At 47.7% G+C, this 25,268-nt stretch overlaps 1 protein-coding gene across 3 annotated transcripts in view; it reads left to right on the top strand.

Annotated features, from left to right (window-relative positions):
* ACACB (acetyl-CoA carboxylase beta) overlaps window positions 1-18,125 on the top strand; it is a 140,968-nt gene extending 122,843 nt beyond the window's left edge. For all 3 annotated transcript variants that reach the window (XM_053588579.1, XM_053588580.1, XM_053588581.1), the window contains 14 exons: window positions 710-807; window positions 1,811-1,931; window positions 3,601-3,711; window positions 4,859-5,002; window positions 6,153-6,273; window positions 7,915-8,011; window positions 9,333-9,429; window positions 9,975-10,110; window positions 11,359-11,536; window positions 13,301-13,413; window positions 14,538-14,692; window positions 15,522-15,692; window positions 15,775-15,911; window positions 16,515-18,125. In XM_053588579.1, the coding sequence (XP_053444554.1) occupies window positions 710-807; window positions 1,811-1,931; window positions 3,601-3,711; window positions 4,859-5,002; window positions 6,153-6,273; window positions 7,915-8,011; window positions 9,333-9,429; window positions 9,975-10,110; window positions 11,359-11,536; window positions 13,301-13,413; window positions 14,538-14,692; window positions 15,522-15,692; window positions 15,775-15,911; window positions 16,515-16,641 (1,806 nt within the window). In that variant the 3' untranslated portion in view covers window positions 16,642-18,125. The remainder of the gene's footprint in view (window positions 1-709; window positions 808-1,810; window positions 1,932-3,600; window positions 3,712-4,858; window positions 5,003-6,152; window positions 6,274-7,914; window positions 8,012-9,332; window positions 9,430-9,974; window positions 10,111-11,358; window positions 11,537-13,300; window positions 13,414-14,537; window positions 14,693-15,521; window positions 15,693-15,774; window positions 15,912-16,514) is intronic.
* Window positions 18,126-25,268: the final 7,143 nt, after the last annotated feature.

Below are 25,268 nucleotides of genomic sequence, written 5' to 3'. Positions count from 1 at the left end.
AGCTGAGGTGGTGATGCTAGGGCTGGGGAGCGGCTGCCAACACAGATTATCATCACACAGAGACCCATCAATGGCTTGTAGACTCATATAAAAACAACTCCCCTGCCCCCTAGTCCATGGAAAAATTGTCTTCTATGAAACTGGTTTCTGGTGCCAAAAGGGTTGGGGACCGCTGATCCAGGAGATTCCTAGATAACAGCTACAATAAAAGGCAAGATGGATGAAATAAAAGCACACGTATGTAATGTGAGAATATGGAGAGGACAGGCATTCTTTCCAAACACAGCATGCATTCTTGGTGTGGGGGATGGTATTAAATACCCCGCAAGGGGGGAAAATTATTTTTAGGGTGGCAATAAAATATTATTTTTGTGTACACATATATCGTACAGAGTATGTAAATAGTATATCTTTAAAATTAAAATTTTATTAAATTAAAATTTCCAAGTAGGTAGCTTAGGGGCGTGCTAATGAAGACTGAGAAATGCTAAATGAGGAAAACCAGGAAAAACATGAAGCTGTTGTAGGGATGGGTGGAAAGGGCTTAGCTCAAAGCCAACGTTTAGTTTACAGCTGTTATTAACATCAGGCCTGTTAAGATGTTATTGACATTTTATTAACATGTTAACATTTGCCCCTACACTATTGACATTTAAAAGAAAAAACTGGCTAACTGGATTCATAGCCTCATTGAAGTATATTTTTTAAGGGATTTAAGTACCTGTACCTGACTCCCCAAGACTTCACCAAAATCAGCTCCCTGAACTCCATCCATTGTAAACATATCGAGGAAGGAGGAGAATCCAGGTAAATAACTTACCAGGTAGCTTCTTAATTTTGTTCATGGTTCTTATCAGCCAGTATCAGAAAATGCCTCCTTTCCTTTGAGCTTGTGTTGGTTGATATTTTTAAGTGGGGCTGTGATGTTTATATAGCAGGACCCCTAAGCTTCTGTGGAGGGGGCAAAGATGACTTAAATGGTTGGAAAATTCTCCAAGGTGAACCCATCCATGTTGTCATAAAATAGATCACCCCTTATATAAAAATGGCACATCATGCAGTGTATTGTATATATATTGGATTCTCAAGATGCTTGGGAAGACACAGGAGGCGCAAGCTCACACTTTAGGAACAGACTGGCCAAATGGACACAGCAGTAATATGGTGAACAGGGAAGACGTGGACAGGACAGGGCAGGGATCTGAGAACTTCAAAGTTTGTCTTTCTTAGTGGGGTTGTCTAAATCAGGAATCCCCAGGCTGGGTTTTCCAGAATGTTAGTGATATGTGAGGGAGGAAAAATTCCCTTAGTAGGGTGAGTTTGGGAAATACTGGGTTAAATGAGATTTAATAAACATCTGTACTGTGCAGGCATTCTCAGAACCTTTAACATGCTGAAGCGCTTTGTGAATCTTTAACAGGAGGTTGGCTGGACAGTTTCTCAGGCTTCCATGGTCACTGAATGTTGATTGATTATGAACAGGCTTCCCCTGCATACCCCCATCTCTCTGTAGACCAAATACTATCCCAGATTGCTTTTGGAAGATTATGGGGTGGAGTGACATTTTTCTAAGTCTCCAAATAGTCATACATCTTTGGGTAAGGGAGAAGGGTGACAATATTTGATGCTGTACTTGCCCTTTTGGAAATGTTAGCACCTGTTGTGAGGGTTCTAGACCCCTACTATCATTGAACCTCTGGCTACTTTTCCACTTCCAGTCTCTCACCTTGCTCCCCAACCCTTCTTGTTTGGGGTCCTTGGGATTTTCTGGGCTAGAGCTCTGCCTTTAACCTGTGTTTGGTTTTGGAAGGTATGTCATCATGGATATCATTGGGAAGGATGATGGCCTGGGTGTGGAGAATCTGAAGGGCTCAGGCACCATTGCTGGGGAGTCCTCCCTTGCTTATGAAGAGATTGTCACCATTAGCTTGGTGAGTCCCTCCTGTTTTCTTTTTTTTTTCAACTTTGCTTTTAGAGACTTTCAAATAGTCACAAGAATAGAGAGGATCAATAGTGAGTGCCACGTGCCAATCCACAAAGCTCCCCTGTCATCAATATGTAGCCTTTCCTGTTTCCGTAGTCCACCTTCCACCCCCACCCAGCTTAGAATATTTTAAAGCCAACTCCCCATCACATCTTCTCACTTGGAAACACTTCAGGTGGATCTGCAGCAGAGATAAGGACCTTGTCTTTCCTTTTTACATACTACAATTCTGTTATTACACCCCCCCAAACACTATTCTTTAATGTCGTGGGAACCCAGTTTTGGTTTGTTTTAAAACTTACCTTGGGAATATCTTTATAGTTGGTTTGTTTGGATCAGAAGCCCATGTGCTCTTATTTCAAAGGTATTTAGTGTTTAGAAGAACTCGTGTCTGACTTGAACTGGTAGAAAATGAGTATTCCCCATCGTAGCCCCATGGCTTTTCTAAATCTGTCCTGTTTCTAGTAGTAGCGATAGTGGTGGCAGCTGATGCAGTAGTGATAATAACAGTAGTCGCAATAGTAGCAGCAGGAGTAGTAATAGTAGTAGTGGTGGTAGTGGTAGTAATAGTGGTAATAACGATAGTGATGTTAGTAGTAACAGTAGGAGGAGGAGGAGTAGTGATAGTACCAGCAGTAATACTGGTAATGACAGTAGTGATGATAATAGTAATAGTAGCAGTAATAGTACTCTTTAATTATAAACTGTCTTTCAAGGCCTTATTTTTACATGCAAATTTAAATCTTCAGCTTCCAGAAGATGCTGGCCCTGAATATCTTCCTTAGGCTTACTCTCTAGATATTTTATACATACCTGTGTGTATCTTTTCATTTTGAAATAGTTAGGACTCACCAGAAGTTGCAACATGGTGCGGAGAATCCCATGACCCCTTACCCAGATTCCTCTGTGACAGCAGGCTGCATAAGAGCAGTCCATTCACAAAACCAGGAAACAGGCTGGGAGCAGTGGCTCACACCTGTAATCCCAGCACTCTGGGAGGCTGAGGCGGGTGGATTGCCTGAGCTCACAGGTTTGAGACCAGCCTGAGCAAGAGCGGAAACCCGTCTCTAAAAATGGCTGGGAGTTGTGGTGGGCGCCTATAGTCTCAGCTACATAGGAGGTTGAGGCAAGAGAATCGCTTGAGCCCAAGAGTTTGAGGTTGCTGTGAGCTATGACACTACAGCACTCTATCAGGAGGAAGAAAGTGAGACTCTGTCTCAAAAAACCCACCAGGAAACTGATGTTGGTACAATACTGTAAACTCAGTACAGACTTTATTAGATTTCACTAGTTTTTATGTGCACTCTTAGATGTCCTTTCTGTTGTGCAAGAGTCTAATGGCTTGTGAATGGCTGAGCTCAGCTAAGCTACACACAAGCCTCTTAAGATCCCGAGCGTTCAGTGTCTGCTGTTTGTCTTTACAACAGTCTTTACAAATCATTTTCTTTCCAGATAGGAAGCCAAGCTCAAACCAGGTGCTTTTGCCTCTGCTGTTTGGCTCCCAAAGCAGGTTGCCATTGGCCAATTTTGCCCAGCAGACCCCTGGGCTCTCCACTGCAGTGGGCAGTGGGTGCCACGCCACTCCTGGGAATTCAGAAGGTCTCTTCTCCCTACAGGTGACTTGCCGAGCCCTTGGGATTGGAGCCTACTTGGTGAGGCTGGGCCAGCGAGTGATCCAGGTGGAAAACTCCCACATCATCCTCACAGGAGCCAGTGCTCTCAACAAGGTGACGGGGAGGGGTCTCCAGCATGGGCAGGGGACCGTGGGGTCCAGGCGGCATTGTTTCTTCAAACAACCGGTGGGTTGTTTCTTCAATACAAAGGCTGTTTCATTCCTTTTTCCAGTTTGTAGTTATCTGGGCCTCTGAGGAGCCAAAAAAGAAGTTTTAGGCTATTTGTGGAACTGTCTTCCTATATTACTGGCATTTTAAAACAAAATTATTAAAGCAGCATTACACATTACAGAAAAGTGGGAAAAGAACAACAGAAAAAAGTAATTTTGCTCCTTCTATAATTTTGGTGTGGTTCCCTCTCATCTTCTGTCTTTCGGTGGTTAATTTATGGTGAGTAAACAGTTTAGTGTTCTACTGTTTTTACCGTATTAAAACATTTTCCACATTGTTATAAAGTCTGCTCGGCTCTCACGGAGAATTCCCAAAGTCTGGTTCTTAAACCAACCAAAGTTCCCAGCATCACCTGAGAACTTGTTAGAAATGCAGAGTCTCAGGCCTCACTGCTGACCGGTGAATCAGAAACACTGGGTAGGTAGATTTTCCTTTTTTTAAAACAGGATCTCTCTCTGTTGCCCCAAGCTAGAGTGCTGTGGCTCCATCATGCCTCACTGCAACCTCAAACTCCTGGGCTCAAGCAACCCTCTTGCCTCAGCCTCTGAGTAGCTGGAACTACAGGCACATACCACGGTGTCTGGCTAATTTTTAAATTTTTTGTAGAGATGGGGTCTCACCTCACCCACATCGTTCACAAACTCCTGGCCTCATGTGATCTTCTTGCATTGGCCTCCCAAAGTTCTAGGATTATAGGCGTGAGCCACTGCACCCAACCTCAGATTTTGCTTTTGAGATGGCCAAAGTAGTTAGATGCATCACTGGTTCTCAAATTAGGCTGTGTATTGGAATTATGTGGGGTGTTTTTTTTTTTTTTTGAAAGAAAAAAAAATCTATGCCTGGTCCTAGCCCCAAAGATTCTGATGTTATTGGTCTGGGTGCAGCCTGGGCATCAGGGTTTTTGAAAAGTCCCAGGTGGTTGGTTCTAAAGTGCAGGCAGGATGGAGAGCCACTGAGTAGGGTGACTTCTGACCAGGTGGGAGAGCTCTGGGCTGTGCAGGACTTGGCTAACCATGTTGTGTCAAAGCAGGTCCTGGGAAGAGAGGTCTACACCTCCAACAACCAGCTGGGTGGTGTGCAGATCATGCATTACAATGGTGTCTCCCACATCACTGTGCCAGATGACTTTGAGGGCGTCTATACCATCCTAGAGTGGCTGTCCTATATGCCAAAGGTGCAGTATCCTCCCTGCTTCCTAGAGCTTGGAAGACTTTCTATCAAGCTTGTTTGCTAATTGTGTCTCTGTTACCTCCTGGGTGGTATGCTCTCTGATGCCTAGTCCTGTACTAGCCATTCTTTGCTCTTTTGGTGGCACTAAGGCTATTGCAAGGATGCTATCTATCTATCTATTGGTCCTTCAAAAAGGGGTAGCATTGCCTCTTGACAGAAGAGGCAACATGGATAGTAGAGACTCCTCAAGCTTTCCGTTCAGGCTGGATTTGATTCCTGGCTTCAGCTGCAGTAGTTACATGATTCTGGGACAGTCTCTTACTTTTTCTGAGCTTCAGTTTCCTCATCCACAAAATGGGAATAATCATATTACCTAACCCATGGAGTCATAATGATTAAGTAAAATATTTAGAGCTCAGAACTTGGCAGGGCCTCACCAAATGCCACTCATGATGTGAGAATTAATTAGTTCAGGTGGGGCCTCTTTAATTCCATGTTGACCAGGCAGATGCTTGTGGTATTGTTTCTCCGTTGTCTGATGATGATTGTCCTACCTGATTCTTAGGAGATCTACTCAACAACAGAGAATGAGATAATAGTGAGTGTAGCACTTAATTAATGGTAACATTCTACACAGATGAGTGAGGTCGTTATTCTTCATCATAATATTATTTCTGAAAGGTTGGTTCCAGAGTTCAGCTCATTCTATACCTTCTACTAAAACTCCCAAGTTAAACTATTTTCATACATGTGAGTTCTTACTCCTGAGTGCTCCTTTTCCCCATCTGCATGCCACCTGTTACCACTATCTGCAGCCAGTCTCTCTTTTTCTTTCTTTTAAGATGATCTTTCTCTCATCTTGCTTGATGTAGCAGGAACAATCCTTTCCTCCCTTTCTTTCACTTCCCAGATCACTGAATCTTGCTGAACCCTGAAGTACACTCAGGAGCTCATGAACTAGATGTCAAAAGAATCCATGGGATGGCCAATCTTTGGCATTTTCTAAACAGAGCAGCAGTTTCAAAGGCCTAGGGAAGGGATATTGCTACATAATTAGGCATAACCCAGTCAGAGGAGAAAAGTACAAATAACAGATGAGAAACATTATTGACAAGCACCAGTGACTGAGTTGGAGACTTGGCTTTCTTTTTTAGGATAATCTCAGCCCAGTCCCTATCATCACACCCACTGACCCCATTGACAGAGAAATTGAATTCCTCCCATCCAGAGCTCCCTATGATCCCCGGTGGATGCTTGCAGGAAGGCCTCACCCAAGTAAGTCCTTAAGTGTTTTGCTGGGACCTGGGTCTTGGATTTCTTTCAGGGCCTGGGATAAAGGAGCACTTAGGTAGAAGCATTGATATTATCCTGTATCCCAGAGCAGTACTGCTGAGACCAAATGCAGGGGGAGTGGAGAAATGATGATTTCTCTGAGCCTTTGACCAGAGAAATGGGAACAGCCTCTGGTTTCTGAAGCTGATAGGGAAGTGTGAGATGCAATGGTGGTTGTGACCTGCCTCCCCAAACTGCCCCGGGGTTACACTAATCTCTCTTCCTATTCCCTCTTTTCTCTATCTCTTTGGCTAAACATTCACAAAGAACTCTCTGAGACTTTATCCAGGATGGGCAATCAGGCCTCTTCTAAACACACACGCACACATGTGGACACACGCCCCTGTGCACACACTCTCTCTCTCTCTTTCTCTAAGAGGGGTGGGTTTGTCTCTTGGAGGTGTATCATTTCATGTTGAGCAACCAAAACAGAACAGGAAAGCTGAGCTCCCTATTACCATATCCCAAGTCTAGAATTTCCTGTGCTGCTCCCTTTAGACCCAGGCTTATTCTTCCAGCCATGCAATTCGGGAGAGGTGACCCTCAGGAGCAGGCCAGGACCCAGCCAGCAAAAGGAGCCCAGTGGCTTGCTGCTATGTGTTTCCATTTCCCTGTGGCTCTCTTGAGGGGGCTGCTTATTGTAATTAAAAAATATTCAGTTTCTCCCTGACAGTTGTCTCTGCCTAGTCAGGTGTGGAAGCTGGGCTGTCCCGTTCCCAAGTCCCCCGCCTCCCACACACTTGCACCTGAGACTCCTCATGCTGTCTGGCTCCCCTCTCCTTGTCAAAACTTACATTGTCATGTGGATTTAAATTTCTGGCTGAGTGCCTGTAGCTTACTAAAAACAAACCTGTCCTGGGCCTGCTAAACAAACAACAACAAAAAATAGGCAGGTGTTTTGGCAGGTGTCTGTAGTCTCAGCTACTAGGGAGACTGAGGCAAGAGAATCACTCGAGCCCAAGAATTTGAGGTTGCTGTGAGCTATGATGCCATGGCACTCTACTAAGGGTTTAGAAACTCTCTTTAAATCAGTCAGTCAATCAATCAATCAATCAAACTCCATATTCTCCCCAGCACTGGCTGTAGTCGACATCATCACATTCTTTCTCTCTGTCTATTTGGGGAATTGAAAACTTTCTAACCAGTTCAAGGATTATTAAGCTGCAACCAGCAGGCCAGGATGAATTTTCCTGAGCAGGTGGTCCCTCCCTAAAATCCTACCTTCTGGGAGATGGCCATCAGCACTTTTTGCATCTTGGGAAGAGAAAGCAGAGCCTGTGATTAGGTGTCAGTGTGTTTGGTATTGGTGGAATTGGTGGTAATTGGATGTTCATATGGATTGAATTCCTGATTTCATATATTTTTTGCAGCCCTGTTTATTTTGGAGTTTTGTTTGTTTGTTTTGTTTTGTTTTTAGTAAGGGCTTGGAATCTGTGTGGTCTTGGAGGAAGGGGGTATTTGGGCTACGAGGTTAAAGACAAGCCATCCTTACAGAGATTGTAGAATAGTCTGCTCAGCCAGGTTGCCCCCTGGGGCCCTTACTCACATAGCCCCTCATCCTGGGCACTGCCATTCTGTCCACAGCTCTGAAGGGAACCTGGCAGAGTGGATTCTTTGACCACGGCAGCTTCAAGGAAATCATGGCACCCTGGGCCCAAACTGTGGTGACAGGACGAGCAAGGTTGCCGTGAGGATGGGAGCAGACTACATGCACTCATGCATTGGGACGCCCAGGCATTAGGCTGGGGGGCCACTAGGGACATTTTCTTCCAGTCCCCAGGATTTTCCCAAACAAAAACCCAACTAGGAGAACATTTCTGGATATGAAATCTAGATTATCTGTCTGTGGCCTCAGAAGCCATCTCAGGCAACCTCCTACTGGGGGCCAGGACCCTAGCCTCTAGTCACTCCCCAGCCATGGGGGCCACTAACCCTTTTGGGAATCAGATAGTGGCCCTGGGTACCCTCCCCAGAAAACTACACAGACATCAAACACTCTGAATTCCATTTCAAGAAGGCCATGGGCAGGATCCCTCTTGTACATGATTGCTGGTGGGAAGCTTAGATGCTTAGATGGTTTCCAAGCTGAGCAGCTCACTCATTAGGGATGTAGCCTTCGTCTTCTTGGACAGCTCCAGCTGCCTGAAAATTCTTCCTTATACTGGGCCCCAGATTTGATCCTCAGAATTTATTACTCTAATTCTGTCACATATGGCCAGCAGCCACTACATCTCAGTCTAGACACCAACCCACACTTGGAAAGAGCTTAAGGATATGACCTTGATTGAGACTCAGCTCAGGGGTTAGCCCCAAGCCATGTGCATCACTAGATTGTTCATTTACTTGCACAATGACCCTACAAGGCAGGTGGGGGTGGGGATTTTTCAATTAAGGGAAGGCCTTCACGTGGAAGGAGGAGTTGATTTAATGTCAGATTTTTACAAAAATGTTTTTTAAAAGAAATACTTATGGAGAAGCGAGTAAGTGCCAATCCTGTGAGGAGTACTTCAATATGTGCAGCCGAGGAGGTAAATAATAACAGCAGCAACTACCACTTACACTTATGTTATTTAAACTGCTTAGCATGTGTTGTTATTTCCAACCACCACAATTATCCTCATTTTACAGATGAGGATGTAGACACCCAAAGAGGGTGAGTGATGGAGGCTGAGGCTTAAGCTCACATCCACCAGAGCCAGGACTTGCAGCTATGACTCCTACCAGGAATTGGGGTAGTAAATTCTGAGGATCCAATCTGGGGCCCAATATAAGGAAGAATTTTCAGGCAGCTGGAGCTGTCCAAGAAGATGAAGGCTACATGCTTTGGGGCACTTTCTTTGCCTTCCAGCAAAATAATCCACCAGATTAAAAATAGCATCCTCTCCCACCTGCCTCTTGTCCACTCCCAGAAATGCCCACAGGTGGGGCTGGGGGATCCAGATGCCTCTGAAATCAGTCTGGGGTGCTGTCTGGCATCCAGCTCACCTGTGCTTACCTTCTAGGCTGGGTGGGATCCCTGTTGGAGTGATCGCCGTAGAGACCCGGACGGTGGAGTTGGTGGTCCCTGCAGACCCTGCCAACCTGGATTCTGAAGCCAAGGTGAGGGGCCCAGGAGCTGTGGCTACCGATTCAGGTGGCTTTGCCAGTGAGAGTGAGTGCTGGGCATGGTGATCCCACACCTGCTGTGCCAACTCATGGGTAGAAAGCAGTAAATTCAGCAGTCCTTGGCCCCAGAGGGGCTGGTGCCTATTTCTCTGCTGCTTTGTCTGTGGGATACACACTGCTATGACCATCTTTCCCTGGGCTTCCCTCCCATCTTGCCCCTGTTCCTTTTTTGTGTGTGAGGCCACGGCACATACTGGGAAGAGTTCAGAAGTCACAGGGCTGGGTCCTAGGACCAACATTGCCGCTGACTGAGTGTGACCTCTGCTAGCCTAGCACCCTTTTGAACTTGTGAATGGGGACAGAGGGAGCATCACTGGACTGCAATGTAAGGGTCTAGTGGCTGTGCTTTAGGCTCTTCTTCTGAGCCCAGGCTCTGGGGTAGGTGCTAGTGCAGATGGGATTGCCTGTCTTCCCTTTAGGGCAAGGCTGTGGCAGCTGTCCTGTGCCTGGGACCTGATCCAGGTGGCTCTGTGTTACAGATAATCCAGCAGGCGGGCCAGGTGTGGTTCCCAGACTCAGCCTACAAAACTGCCCAGGCCATAGAGGACTTCAGGAGGGAGAAGCTGCCCCTTCTGATCTTTGCCAACTGGAGGGGGTTCTCTGGGGGTATGAAAGGTAAGCTTTCTGCCCTGTGGCTGCCGTAGGGTTGGCAGTGTTCAACAGCCCTGAATACAGGAGACACTTGCGCTCCTACTGTCTCATTTTATAGATGAGGACTTGGGGTCAGAAGCAGAGTGTGACTTTCCAGAGGTCACACTGTGAGGCACAAGGTGGGCAGGGGCACCCCTGAAACCTTCTGAGTGCCCTGGGCAGTCACCTCCTGGTGCGGTAAGGTGATGCGTGGTAAGGAGGGGCATCTGCCCTGCCTGCCACAGAGGGCTGCGCTGAGCCTCGTGTGCCCTTGCAGTTGTACACAGGTTTTTGACGCCCCTGAGCACATTCTGAGAGACAGTGGCTGTCAGTGGGGTGTTGAGGACAAGGTCAAAGGGGAGGCCGATGAACTTGCCATGAATCCTTGCTAGCTAGATGCTTTCAGTGAGCCTCAGTTTCCCTCCTTTGTGAATGGGGATAAGAATAGGACCAATTTGAGATGCCCAGGTGAGGACCCGATGAGCCAATCCGTGGCATGTGGTGCAATTATTTTTGATGTTATTGTCACATTATTGGTTATCACACAGAGTGCCTGGGTGGGTACTTGAAGGTATGTGTCTTGGTGGAAGAAAAGAGCTGTGCTGGGCCAGATATAGTGGTTCACACCTATAATCCTAGCACTTTTGAAGGCTGAGATGGGTGGATTCATTAAGCCCAGGTGTTTGAGACCAGCCTGAGCAAAAGCGAGACCCCATCTCTACTAAAAATAGAAAAACTAGCCAGGCATTATTACGGGTGCCTATAATCCCAGCTACTCTAGAGGCTGAAGCAAGAGGATTACTTAAGCCCAAGAGTTTGAGGTTGCTGTGAGCAACGTTGATGCCCCAGCACTCTACCCAGGATGATAGAGGAAGACTCTGTCTCAAAAAAAAGAAAAGAAAGAAAGAAAAGTGCTGTGCTGTCTATGGACAGTGGGAAGGGTCATGTGGTTTTCTGGGCTGTTCAATGCACTGGAAACCATGGGGCAGTCATGAGGAAGTCTGAGCTGGAAGGATCTCAGAGATCGGTTAGTCCCTATACCATCCCTGACAGACAAGAACATCAAACATGAGTAACCTGTCCAAAATCACACAACTACTTGGGGAGTGATCTATTCTCCCAAACCCTGGCCCAGTGCTCTACAAGCCTCTCAGCTGAGGTCAGTCCAGGTGGTGGCCTCACACATGGATCAGTGGGAGGCCTGAAGTCACCTAAGCAGGCTTTGCTTTTCAGACATGTATGACCAGGTGCTAAAGTTCGGAGCCTACATAGTGGACGGCCTCAGGAAGTACACACAGCCTATCCTGATCTACATCCCACCCTACGCAGAGCTCCGGGGAGGCTCCTGGGTGGTCATAGATGCCACCATCAACCCCCTATGCATAGAAATGTACGCCGACAAAGATAGCAGGTAGGTGTGTTGCCTTTGACCTGGATTAGCCTCTTCTTGTTCTCCCAGTCTTGAGGCCCCATCACCTTTGGGCCACTGGCTGGGTATCACAGAGGCCATTCGGAGTTTCTGAAGAAAGGAGAACCTCCAGTTTCACCAATTTGCATCTAAGGCAGTGTGCAATTGGATTTCCACAAGAGTGAGTAGCTGGAGCCCCAAGGTGGTGGAGGAATGTTGTCTCTTCTTTCATAGTTTGTACTCACCTCCTGCCTAAGGAAGTTTGCAATCAAAAAATAAAAAGGTAATACCAAAAGCACATGAGCTTCCTGGCAGACAGAATGAAAGGGGAAATACGATGAGCTGTTTATCCTTCATTAGACCCTTGAGTTTCTCCCAAAGCTATGAGTTTCTATAGAAGCTATTGCTATTTTGCTCAGTTTTATAACTGAGGGCCTAACCTAGCTCCTGATACATGTAGGTGGCCAGGAAATACTTGCTAACCAAATGGCTGAATGAATATTTGCATGAGAAGAAAATAGTTCTTCATGGGAAAGAAACCTTGGCAGTTCTTTTTGTTGTTGTTTTGTTTTTTTCAGAGGCAGTCTCACTCTTGTTACCCAGGCTAGAGTACAGTGGTATCAGCCTAGCTCACAGCAACCTCAAACTCCTAGGTTCAAGTGATCCTCCTGCCTCAGCCTCCTAAGTAGCTGAGACTACAGTTGTCCAATATCACATCCAACTAATTTTTCTATTTTTAGAAGAGACAGGGTCTCACTTTTGCTCAAACTAGTCTCAAACTCCTGACCTCAAGCAGTCCTCCCCTCTTGATCTCCCAGAGTGCTAAGATTACAGGCGTGAGCCACCACATCTGGCCTTGACATTTCTTTAGGAGGAATTTATCCCAGGAACTCTTACAGATGAAATAGTGACCATAATGCTTGCAACACCGTGATTGATGGCTTCAAAGTGAAAACTATATGCTGTGCAAGATGTAAAGGCCTCAAAAGAGTTCTACCCAAAATATAGGCAACACCATTCCTATGTTCACTCCCTCATTCATTCATTAATTCACTGAGCATTTATTGAGTACCTACTATGTGTCCAAATGTGCTATGCTTTATGCTAGTCATTGTGATATGTTGGCAAACAAACTGAGTCTGTCCTATCTTCAGGGTTTCTAGACCCTTATGTTGGGGGCTGCTGCTGAGGTCAGCCCCCCAGGAAGACTCAGGATACTGATCAACACTCAAATGGTATCATCATTAACTTTTCACTCTGGCCACCAGGATGCTCAGAGCTACCTGTCATATTCTTAAGGGCTTCCAAGCTGTCAAAAGCAAAAAGGGATGGGTAGAGAGCGAGAGGTAAATAGGAAGGTGGCTGGTACAGGACCACGTTGGGCTCTCATTGTGCCTTTGTGAACTTAAAAGAGACCAGAAGCAGTGTCCAGCCTCCAGGAGAACAGAAAAGTCAGAAAGGACTATCGCCACACAGCAGGAAGGTTTTATGGAGAAAGTCTTATACTCTTGAACCTGAAAGTGTCCTCTAGATTTCGGAAAGTATTATTTTAAAAATTTGGCTCAGTGTCTCCTTCTATGGCTATAGATATAGAGGCCCAGAGAAGAGAAATGACTCGCCCAAGAGTTCGCAGTGTTGGTGAAAGAGCTGAGAATTGATCCCCAGATCTGGCTTTCTTACCTCTAGCTTCCTCCACAGACATGCACGACCTGTCACTTGCTGGGTGACAGCTCAGACACCCCCATCCCTGCCTTCTCTTTTTTTCAGGGGAGGTGTTTTGGAGCCAGAGGGAACAGTGGAGATTAAGTTCCGAAAGAAAGACATAATAAAGTCCATGAGAAGGCTCGACCCAGTTTACAAGAAGCTTGTGGAACAGCTGGGTAAGAGGGTCTCAAAGGCATCCCCTCTCAGAGATCAAGAGAGGCCCAGCTGGCTCTATTGCTAGAGGTTTCTAGTATGTGAAAAATAAAGACATACCAGAAAAAAAAACAGCTGCAGCTATTGTGAGATATTTTAGATATTCATCTTTCTAAATCAACCCCTTTCACATTAAAAATGTATATAATGCCATAGTGAATTTATTTCTGAGCACACACAAAATAAAACAATGAAAGTATTTTCTTTTCTTTTTTTTTTGCAGTTTTTGGCCAGGGCTGGGTTTGACCCCACCACCTCCAGTATATGGGGCCAGCGCCCTACCTCTTTGAGCCATAGGTGCCACCCGGAAGTATTTTCTAATAAGAAACATCAGAATTTTCTTATTGGATAGCAAAATGTTCCTTTAGAATTTCTAACCAGATATAAAGTATTCACCGATTTTGCTTGACTGATAGCTTTGTTTCACTTGTAGTCTTCAGGTGTAATTCTCTATAAATGTTCAGATGAGATGGCAGTGTCTTATAAACTGTGCCAGTCACAAGATTTATTACCAGGAATGTGTATGATTTCTCTGCCTGGTTTGGTATCAGGATAATGCTGATCTCACAGAATGAGAATGAGTTGGGAGGTGTTCACTCTATTGTCTAAGTTTGTGTAGCATTGGCATTGTTTCTTTAAAACTTTGATAGGAGGTTTCTAATTACAAACTCAGCTTCTTTATTATATTCAGGACTATTTGTGTTACCTGTTTCTCTTAAGTGAGCTTTGGTAGTTTAGTTCAAGGAATGTCTATTTCAGCTACGTTGTCAAATTGGCATAGAGTTGCTTATATTGTGCCTTTTTATATTATTTTTTATGTATATTAAAAATGGTAATCGATAGAATCCTTACAAGCACAGTGGTTCTGATAGAAGGGGAACATCGGAAGTTCCATGTCTCATGCATTTCTGAGACAGCATAAGCACCTTGATCCAGGAGTAATGTCAGAGTTAAAGTTCAGACTTCTCACGGGGCAAGGTCTGTTCTTCCTGAGAAAAGAATCCCCCCCCCCCCCACACACACACCTCATGTGACCACCCTCCGTGGTTGCTCTGAATGCCAGACTAGCTTTTCTGGGCATCTGCAGGGGCGCCGGAGCTCTCGGAGAAGGAGCGCAAGGACCTGGACGGCCGGCTGAAGGCTCGCGAGGACATGCTGCTCCCCATCTACCACCAGGTGGCGGTACAGTTCGCCGACCTCCACGACACGCCTGGCCGGATGCTGGAGAAGGGCGTCATTTCTGTGAGAGTCCACGGCTGCCCAGGGGGCGTGAAGGACCCATACACCTGGTTTCCAACACACGAAAGAGATTAGGGCTCAGGGGTTGGGCGTGGGTTAAACTCTGCTTGTTACGATCACCTGGAGAGGTTTTAAAAAAAAAAAACCCAGTGTCAAGGTGGAGCTCCAGAAGGAGTAAATCCAAGCATCTGGGATGGGAGCTAGGCAATAGTATTTTTTTTTGTTTGTTTTTGCAGTTTTTGGCCGGGGCTGGGCTTGAACCCGCCATCTCTGGCATATGGCACCTACTCTTTTGAGCCACAGGCGCTGCCCTGTAGTAGTATTTTTTTTTAATTCCTAAGAGATTCCAATGGGCAGCGAGGTTTTGGAACCATTAACCATATGTTTATGACTACTGGGTCACCTGAGACCTGGGCTGGGTTTGGAAACCATTGTTGATACCCAGTGTGTTCCCAGCCCTTGACTGACTCAAGCCCTACCCCGATGCCCTTCCCTTAAGGCAGCACACAGTCACCTGCCTGTGTCCAGTGCTTGTCAGCTTCTCTTGTGGGAATATTCTCCCTCCCAGCTGTCTTTAGCCTCTACCTGAGAGGTGAGGTGGGTGCCATTTTTGTAAGGGGAACATTTCTTCACCTAGGACTGGACTAAGTCCAGGTGAAGTCCCAGCTCTGCAGGTGCTACCACTTTCCCAGACTCAGCTTCTCTGCCTGTGAAATGGAAATGAGTACAGAGACTGGGCTCAGGGCTAGGCCCGGCCATCAGCAAGGGTATGGTAGAGCCAGGGTGGCTCCTCCTGCCCTTGCTGGGGGCTCAGGCTGGGGCCTGTCTGTAGGACATCCTGGAGTGGAAGACCGCACGCACCTTCCTGTACTGGCGTCTGCATCGCCTCCTCCTGGAGGACCAGGTCCGGCAAGAGATCTTGCGATCCAGTGGCCAGATGAGCCACGTGCACATCCAGTCCATGCTGCGCCGCTGGTTTGTGGAATCAGAGGGCGCCGTCAAGGTAGGCCTGGGGTGGGGTCCAGGGGGAGGGCAGCCTGCATAACAGCAGGACCCCTCTCTGAGGCAGCATCCATCCCTCCCAGGCCTACCTGTGGGACAACAACCAGGTGGTTGTGCGGTGGCTAGAGCAGCACTGGCAGGCGGAGGATGGCCCGCACTCCATCATCCGTGAGAACATCAGGTGCCTGAAGCACGACTCCGTCCTCAAGACCATCCAAGGGTGAGTGGCCACCACCCCTGCCTGCCCTTCAGGTTTGCTGGCGGATGCCCGGGCCACATTCACCTCCAGCCACTCAACTCTAAAGCAGCCCCTTGGAATGGACTGGGCAGCTAGGCCTTGTGTGCTGAGGTCCATATCCTGAGCTCGAGTTGAGCCCCCGGCACAGAGCCCTGGGGTGCACTAAGCAGGTGTGAGCTGCCAGCCACTCAGCATCCCTGCCAGACTCAGTGGGGATTGTCCAGGGGCGTGGCTGGTGCAGGACCTTTGCCAGAGGTCTCCTCCCCCTTCCCAGGCTATCCCCCGTGAAGTAGAGAGCAGAGCACAGGGCACCTCGTTTAGGGGTTGAAGCTGAGGTTCAGGGGAAATGCTTTGTCTCCAGTCCTATCACATAGCTAGTGAACAGCAGGGAATGTGGTACCTTAAGACATTCTGACCCTAGGCCATAGTCCCTTCTGTCTCCCAGCACTGTCAACCCATGGCACAGAAGGAAGGGAATGGGAAGCTCTGGGTCGTGGGATGGGGCTCTGCACAGTGACTCTGCTACACAAGGGGCCACTAAATGAAGTGGCAGGAGTGACCCAAATCCTCTCCCCTGCCTCTCAGCCTAGTCCAAGAAAACCCTGAGGTGGCCATGGACTGTGTGATGTATCTGAGCCAGCACATCAGCCCAGCCGAGCGGGCCCAGGTTGCTCACCTGCTGTCTACCCTGGAGAGCCCAGCCTCCACCTGACCTGGCTACCAGCCATTCTTAGGACCACGGGAAGAAGGAACCACATGGACCTGCTGACCTCATGCCCTTAACTGAGGGCTTGCTTTAAAAAAAATAAAGTCCTGGGCATTTCTGCAGGGCTGCTTGTCTCCAGCTGACTCTTATCTCCATAAAAGGCCCAGGGATGCACCTTCCAAGCAGAAAGAGCCTTCTCTCCGTAATTGGGAAGTTTGTTCTGTTTTGTATCTTAAGACAAAATTTTTGCTGTATCACAGAATCAAATTGAAGCAAAACATCTGTTTCCTTTAGCTTTTCCATGCCTGGGAGCCAGATATTCTTTATATCACATCATGGAATCTTTTACTTTTTTATTCTGAGACCAGCACTTGATGTAAGTGTCTTATATACTTCAGCTGAATAAAAGGGCCACAGAAAAAAAATTGTAGACAAGACTAGAGAGAAAACCTATTTTTATAATGATGCTTCTTTGAAGACTGTGTGGTCATCCAGGAAGGGGTATGAATGATTTTTTTATTAAGAGAAGAAAATGTTACTTTCTTTCCCCAATGGTTCTAGTGAATCACTAGGAATGTCCCATTGGCAGGCCATGCTTAGCAAGGTCATTAGCAGAGATTCACTTTTCAAGAAAGGGAAAGTAAAACAGAGGTGCAGCCTGGCCGCAGGTCCCAGGCCTTTGCAGGAGTCTTTAATTCCACCCATAGTCCTCTGCCTGCCTTTTCCCTCTGAGGAGAACAAGGACTTCCCCTCCCACTTCAGGATTGGTCACCCACCCAGCATGTGTACTCCATGCATGAGTACAGAGGAGGAGGGGAAGCCCTCAACCAGACTCACAGCCCAACTTGCTCATCACTGTTGCCACTATCACCCTTCGAGTTGCTCTTGTTTCTTCACCTGTCAGCTTGATGTCCATGGTGGGATTCAGCCCCAAGGAACAGAGCTGTTGGTGACCAAAGACCAGACTGTGATGATCTCGCCAATTTACTCAGGAAAGACTCTGCAATGGGACCTCCAGCACCTGGCTCTGAAGCCTGCACAGCCTTGGGGCTGGTGGTCCTCTGGTCCCTCCCACCTGTGTTGGAGTTAGAGGTGAGGGGACTTGCCCCCAGCCTGCTGCCATAGTGGTCAGTCTGTCTGCGACACTGAGTGTTATGCCTTGCCAATGTGGAAGCCCATGGGGTTGCCCAGGGAAGCTTCTGCAAGCTGGGATGCTTGAGGATGTCCAAGTTAAAAAAATAATAATAATCTGACGTCATCCAGTGACAGCCCTGGCAAGTAAAGGTGGTCTGGAGGCAGTGAAGGTTGGGAGAAGTGGATTGTCCATTGTCTCGTCATGGGGCTTGTTGGGAAACCAAAGGTTGTTCTGTCAGGCAAGGCCCTCTTGGTTTTGGAAGTGAAGACGAGTCTATGAATAGTTGCCTTCCTGGAACAGTGGGTTGAGGGCTCTCCAGGAAGTGTACACAATAAACTATTTTTTGAAGGAAAAACTTTGGCTTTGACTTGATTTTGTATCCTGAAGGCTATGGGTATGTTGCATCAATTTTTCTGCTTGGTTTCAAACACACACTGTGATTGTTAAATCCAGAAGTACCCCGGATCCACCTTTCAAAGTCACTGTGACAGGAATGAGATAAAAAGGAACAAGGGTCACCCACTCAGGCCACACTGACAGGCTTCCTTCCCTGTGGCTGGTACTAACCTAAGAGGTGCGTGGGCACTCTGTGCAGCTGAGCCCCTGAGCCACACTGCTTAGCAGTCAAAGGGATTTTCCCAAAATGTTACTTCACTGTTCTAAGAGCTCTTGGGACAAAATTCTCACTCAGTCCCACAAGGCTTGGCATGAGCCAGTCCTGGCCACACACCTCCCACTGAGTCTGTTATCACCACACACCAAGTCTGCACTGTCACTTCACCTCCAGGTGAGCACAGACTATTTCTCCTGGGGAACTCTTCTTACTTGGCCTTTCCCTGGTGGACTCCTACTTTCCCTCAAAACTCAACTCAAGGGCCAGGCACGATGCCTCATGCCTGTAATCCCAGCACTCTGTGAGGCTGAGGCAGGCGAACTGCCTGAGCTCACAAGTGCAAGACTAGCCAGAGCTAGAGCAAAATCCAGTATCTAAAAATAGCCAGGCATTGTGACAGGCGCCTGTACTCCCAGCTACATGGGAGGATGAGGCAAAAGAATCCTGGAGCCTAAGAGTCTGAGGTTGCTGTGAGCTATGATACAATGGCATTCTACTAGGGGTGACAAAGTGAGACTCTGTCTCAAAAAACAAACAAAACCCAAATGGTAATTCCCCTGGGAAGCCCCTCTGTGGTCCCATAGCCCTTGTTCTCCCCATTTTTTTGTGCTATTTAGGAAACACAGATTTGGAAGTGAAATGTGTACCCAGGGATCCCTGGGTTCTCCTGGATGCTAAACCAAGGATGACAGTTTCCTGGAGAACTGGGGGACAGTTTCCTAACAGGTGACCTTTTCTGGAAGGTGAGATGAGAAGCGGCTTCTGGTGATATTCTGTGTCTGATAATATCCTGACCCACAGGGTGTGTCTCAGAGCAGAATAGTGAGTGGGAGCTGGCTGCGGTGGCTCAAGCCTGTGATCCTAGCACTGTGGGTGGGTGGGGGGCTGCTGTGGGAAGAAGATTTGAGCCCAGGAGTTTGAGACCAGCCTGAGCAAGAGCGAGACCTCATCTCTACTAAAAATAAAATCATTAACCAGGTATGGTGGTGCATGCCTATAGTCCCAGAGGCTGAGACAGGAGGATCACTGGAGCCCAGGAGTCTGAGATGGCTGTGAACTATGATGATACCACTACACTCTAGCCTGGACAACAGAGTGAGACTCTGTCTCAAAAACAGAAAAAAAGAGGGGAAGAAAATAGTGTGTAGGAAACACAGGCAGAGCCTAAAAATATTTTTTATTTTTATTGTTGTAAAAAATACCTAACAATATTTACCATCTTAACCATTTTTAAGTGTTGGGTAATATTAAATACACGTTGTTGTGCAGCCAACCCCCAGAACTCTTTTCATCTTGCAAAAGTGAAACTTGGTACTTACTACACACTAACTCCTGACTCCCTCCCTCCCCCAGCCCCTGGCAACCACCATTCAGCTTTCTGTTTCTATGAATCTGACTGCTCTAGGCACCTCATAGAAGCGGAATCATACAGTATTTGTCTTGTTTGTAACGGGCTTGTTCACTCAGCTTAATGTCCTCAGGGTCCATCCATGTTGTAGCACATGTTAGAATTTCCTTCCTTTATAACGCTGAATGATGTTCCCACGTATCTGCAGCATATCCTTCGATGGACTCTTGGGTTGCTTCCACCTTCGTGTTGTTCGAATTCAATGCTGTTGTGAACATGGGTGCACAAATCTGTTCACGTCCCTGCTCTCAGTTCTTTTGTGTAAATACCCAGAAGTGGAGACATTGAATCATCTGGTAGTTGTGCAGGACCACTTCACTGTTTCCCTTAGCAGCTGCATCACTTCACATTCCCACTGGCAACCCACAAGCATCCTAATTTCCCCACTTCCTCACCAACATGACTCATTTTGGTGTATTTGATAACATCCATCAAAGGGATGAAGCCTAGAAATAATTTTAACTCAAAAGTCCTTGAACCTTTTTACTTGCACACCTCAAACATCAGGGATGAGATACATAGACCCCACTTGTGAGCCTCGCCCGCCAGCTGCCCCTGCCCTGCTGCCTCCTCTCCATTCCACCATGATGCTGAATTCCAGGTGCCCATAGTACCTTGCTCAGTTTTCCCTCTCACTCTCCTGGGAACCTCCTTATAATGCAAGTGCTCTAATATGGACAGACGGAAGAATAACTCAGGCACTGGAAGGCAGGTGTAACATGCTTTATTCAGTTCAGGCAGCTGGTGAGCTAGTTACGTGGGAGGTCCGCCCTGACCCAGCTCCTGGCAGCCAAGGAGCTGAGCTGCACAGAAGGTCTGTAATCTACAATCCACAATCCCCAGTCTTCAATACATACAAACAGAAGGCCTTGCACGCCCCTCTGTCTGGGGGAACAATAGAGGCAGGGTGCCAAGCGGCAGTTACATAGCATGATGTCACTGAGCCCAGGCATGGCGATCTAGGAACACATGGTGCCTTCCCACAGGTGAGAAGGCCCAAACAACGCATTTCCCATGGGTAAGACAGCCCGGACAACTTTATCTCATCCCATTCCCAAGATCACAGGTGAGAAAGCCCAAACAACTTAGCCCCTACACTCCTCCTCCCTTTGAGTTGTCTCAAAGCCCCCCTACAGGCGTGAGGGCTTCCCCAGCCTGAGTTGCAGGAATGTTCCAGGCTCCCCAGGCCGTGGGGCTGCCTTACCCCAGTTACCACACCCAGCTAGTGATCGCTCCACACTCTGTCTTGGTCTCTTCTCGCCCTTCCTATGGCCGAGTCCCAAACTTAGCCCGGATGCTTGTGACAAACTCAGACCTGCTTCAGTCCTCTGGAGTTGGGATCACCCAGGCAGGGATCTGGAGCTCTGGATCTCACAAGGCCCCGGGAGGTGTGATAATCAGCAAGTTTGACCACCTTTCCGTGGTTGACCAGAGACTGGGAGAAGCACGGGGACTGGAGTCTATTGAGATGCTCCCCCTGGAGAGGGTTGTGTGGCTTGCCTCTTACAGAGGAAGCTGGGGCAGCCTGGGCAGCAGAGCATGTGGGTCCTAGAGCTGAGCTGAGTTGTCCCACCTCTTGGGAGTGTCTGTTTCTGTCCTGTGGCACCCTATGGAAGCTGCTGAGGGGCCTATGCTGAGAGGATGGGTTATTGTGGACAAGGCACCCCTTGGGAATGGGTGTGAGGCCTGGCCTGGCTCCCTGTGTCTTCGGCTGCCACTCACGTTGCCCACGGTTCAGCCACCAGTTACATCTCTGTCCTGCTACCCCTGGACTCAGAGGGCTACGACTCCAGAGATAGGAGTCTGGCACCCACACCCACAGGGAGGACAGTCAAGACACCATGTGAAGGAGGTCATGCCTGTCTCCACCCTCTCATGTCCTGCTTTTGATCAGATCTTTTCTGGTGGTTTTTTTTTTTTTTTTTTTTTTTTTGAGACAGAGTCTCATTCTGACACCCTGAGTAGAGTGCTGTGGCCATCAGCCTAGCTCACAGCAACCTCAAAGTCTTGGGCTCAAATGATCCACCTGCCTCAGCCGCTTAAGTAGCAGGGACTACAGGCCCCCGCCATAATGCCCAGCTAATTTATCTATTTTTAGTAGAGACAGGGTCTCGCTCTTAGGCTGGTCTTGAACTACTGAGCTCAGGCAATCCTGCCTTGGCCTCCCAAAGTGCTAGAATTATAGGTGTGAGCCACCTCGCGCAGGCTGATCAGATCTTTTCATACCATCCCTGTCATTTCAGGAACCAATGCTAAGCCAGGCCGTGCAGGGCTGTACAAGGGGCTGGGGGACCTGCAGACTTGGTTAATTTCCAGCTGGGTAACCTCAAGGAGCTTTTGCTCTTCTTCCAACTAGCAAGCAGATGGCATCAGCTGAGCCCTGTGAGATGTGATAAAAGACACCGGGGAAGGGCAGTGTCATCTAATCTCATCTCTACCCCTTACTAATCACATGCAAGCTACTTCGCCTTAGTCTTCTATGGCAGCTGTAACAACCACCACTAAGTTAGTGGCTTAAAATAACACAAACGTATTGTCCTACAATCCTGGAGATCAGAAGTCCAAAATGGGCCTCACAAGGCCAAGATCAAAGTGTCAGCAGGGCTGTGGTCCTCCTGCAGGTTCTAGGGAAGAATCCATTTTCTTGCCTTTTCCACCTTCAAAACCAGCACTGCAGCATCTCCAAATCTGACACTGACTCTCCTGCCTCCCTCTTTGACTTAGAGGAACCCTATGATTTCCCTGGACCCACCCTGATAACCAAGGGTAGTTCAGCTGATTAGCAACTGTAATTCCATCTGTGCCCTTTCTGCCCCTTTGCCATGACATAGTCAAGGCTCCAGGGATTAGGACATGGCTACAGTGAGAAGGGAAGGTGGCATTATTCTGCCTGTTGCAAGGGATGATAACAGGTTTATTCCATGAGAATCAGAGGAAAATAAGATGAACCATGTCACAGTGCACCTGGCATGGAGTAACCTCCAGATAGATGTGAATGAGTCCTGTCACACTTTTTGTTATTAGAACCTGGATGATTTCTCATGGAGGGAGAAGAAAAGCTGCAGGAACATGATTTCAGAGCCTCAGTTTCTTTATCTGGAAATGGGAATATCTCACTGAGTGAATGAGTCATACTGGGGTTTGAGGGAGATGCTGACTGACGGGTTTAACGCGATGGTCAGGGCGCCTGAGAGGGGTGACTGTTATTTTTCTCCCATTAGTTGCTCATCTTCAGAGAGAACTTCAGCCAAGCTCCTGTTCCTCCCATCTCTCCTTTCTTGTGGTGTCATCAGGTGACATGATGGCTGTGACCAGGGCTCTGCCCAGAGCTTGGGACAACTGTGACTTTGGCATTCTTGCCCTGATGCAGTGTGTACCTGGTCCCCCACTTGCCCATGGTAAGAAACAGATATCAGAAACAGCCATGAGTTTCCCAGCCCTTTCCACATGGTAACTCAACAGCCCAGGCTCCATCCTCCTAGCTCAGCACCCCAGGAAATGGAGGGCACCCATGTCACATGAGCTCCTTCCAAGTCCTACATGAGATTCTCATCAGCTATGACCACTGTGGCCTAGGTCACTTGCTCCCCACTTCTTACCAATTACTGGTGGTTCCCAGGGGCCCAAAATAGCTCTAGTTGGCCCAGCTGGGGTTAGATGCCAGGAGCTAGACACAGAAAGACAGCCCCAGGCCTCTGCAGGGCCCTCAGCGCTGCTGCTGTCTGGCCTCCAATGAGGTGGAGCCCCATCCAGCACTTCCTGATACCACCCACCGCCCTTCATCCCATGTGCTTCCTTCCTCATGAATCATTGTATGCATGTGAATCTGGGTGGGCTGAGGAGTTAGGCACATTCCTAATTAATATGCCCTTTTGCTGTTAGCTTGGGTGGCAAGTCACCTGCTTTATTCCTCTGAAGCTCAGTTTCTTTGTCTGCAAAATGGGCATAATAGCTAATAAGACACCCTTGTCAGGCCATTGTGAGGACCGAATGAGCGAATCTACAGCAGTGACTAGCAGGGCCCGGTATGTAGCAGGTGCTGACAAGGGGGCACCTCTCTGCATCTTGCTGTCTTCTCTGATGCCTGGCAGACACCAAGGAGGCAGTTCACAGCAGCGCTACTGAGCTCCAACCCCGGCATCGAGCTCAGGTAGACTCAGTCCTACCTCGCCTCCCCAGGCTGCTGCTTTCTGAGCAGTGAACGATGTTCACTGTCCCTGCCTGAGATGACGCCTGTAAAGCAACTGGCACTCCAGAATGGTAAGCAGAGGCTGTGCTCGTTTTATCAATAATGATAAACTCCTCCCCAGTCAGTACCTGATATGATGAGAACTTGGTGTCAGAACAGCTGGGTCCAGTGTTATGTGGTGTCACCTTCCTGGCCCTCAGTTCCCCACCTGTGAGGGGTGGGTGAGTGACATCCTTTTCCATTATTTCCCATTTTCCTCCTCCCCAGGAGCCGCAGAGCTGCCATTCAGCCTTTATTGACAGAGACAGTTACTCAGCACTACACTTACAGAGTTGCGGTGCTTGGGGTCTTCATTAACAACAACTTACACAGCTTATCAGGGGCTTACATGAAGCAGACGAGCAGAGCTGGGCAGACAGGGCGTGCGGAGATTGTGTCTAAAGGTGCCAAATGTTCTGCAGACAGCTCTAGAACTAGGACTTAAGCCTTTCAAGACAGGGCTTAATGCCAAAGCTCCCAGGAGGTTGGCCGGCTCTGTTGGTGAATCAGAACATTCAGGAATTCCTACACATGAAGTCAACACCCATTTGATGAAGAGAGGAAGGTGGCGCACGATGCTGGTGGCAGCCGCTATGATTTTCTGTCTCAATTTAGCTCAAAGAGACTTTTATGCCTTCTCTTTCCTCCAACTCACTCTCCCATCTCTCCTCCAAACCAACTGTCTGTGGAACTTGCCACTTAGAGAATCAGTAATAGGCAAGGAGAGAAAAAAAAAGAAACACAAAAATGGTTACAGGCAAAGATAGACAAACAGGTGCCAATAAATATTGTGCATTGAAGCTTTGCTAGTCCCCACTTGCCGCATGGATCACAGTTTGCCTTCTTCCCTTCAGGGATGTCTTAAATCCCAGTACAAAAAGTAATCCCCACAATTCCTCTCATCTCCATCCCAGTTTCCTCTTAGAAAGTCCCCAAATCCAAATCAATGTCATATCCCTCCTAGGTGCTTGTGGGCAGAGGGTGGAAGCATGATGGAGAAGTTAGAAAAGTACCTGGACTCTTACATTTTAAAAATGGGATATTTCACAGTATCCAAAGTGTTGTTTGTTCTAAAAAGAAGCCCAAGATTGCTGAGGGATCAAGAAGCCAGGTAGAGGTGGGATTCGCTCTACCTTCAGTCAGAGACTAAAGGAGGAGGCTTATTCCAGGGGCCTCAGGCTAGGTTCAAAGAAGAGGGGGGTGAATGTGCCACAATAAATATAAATACATTTATACACAGTCACGGTGC

This window comes from Nycticebus coucang, chromosome 4 (genome assembly GCF_027406575.1).
Source record: "Nycticebus coucang isolate mNycCou1 chromosome 4, mNycCou1.pri, whole genome shotgun sequence".
NCBI lineage: Eukaryota > Metazoa > Chordata > Mammalia > Primates > Lorisidae > Nycticebus > Nycticebus coucang.
The sequence above is the reverse complement of the archived record's forward strand: the minus strand, read 5'-3'. Positions and strand labels throughout refer to the sequence as shown.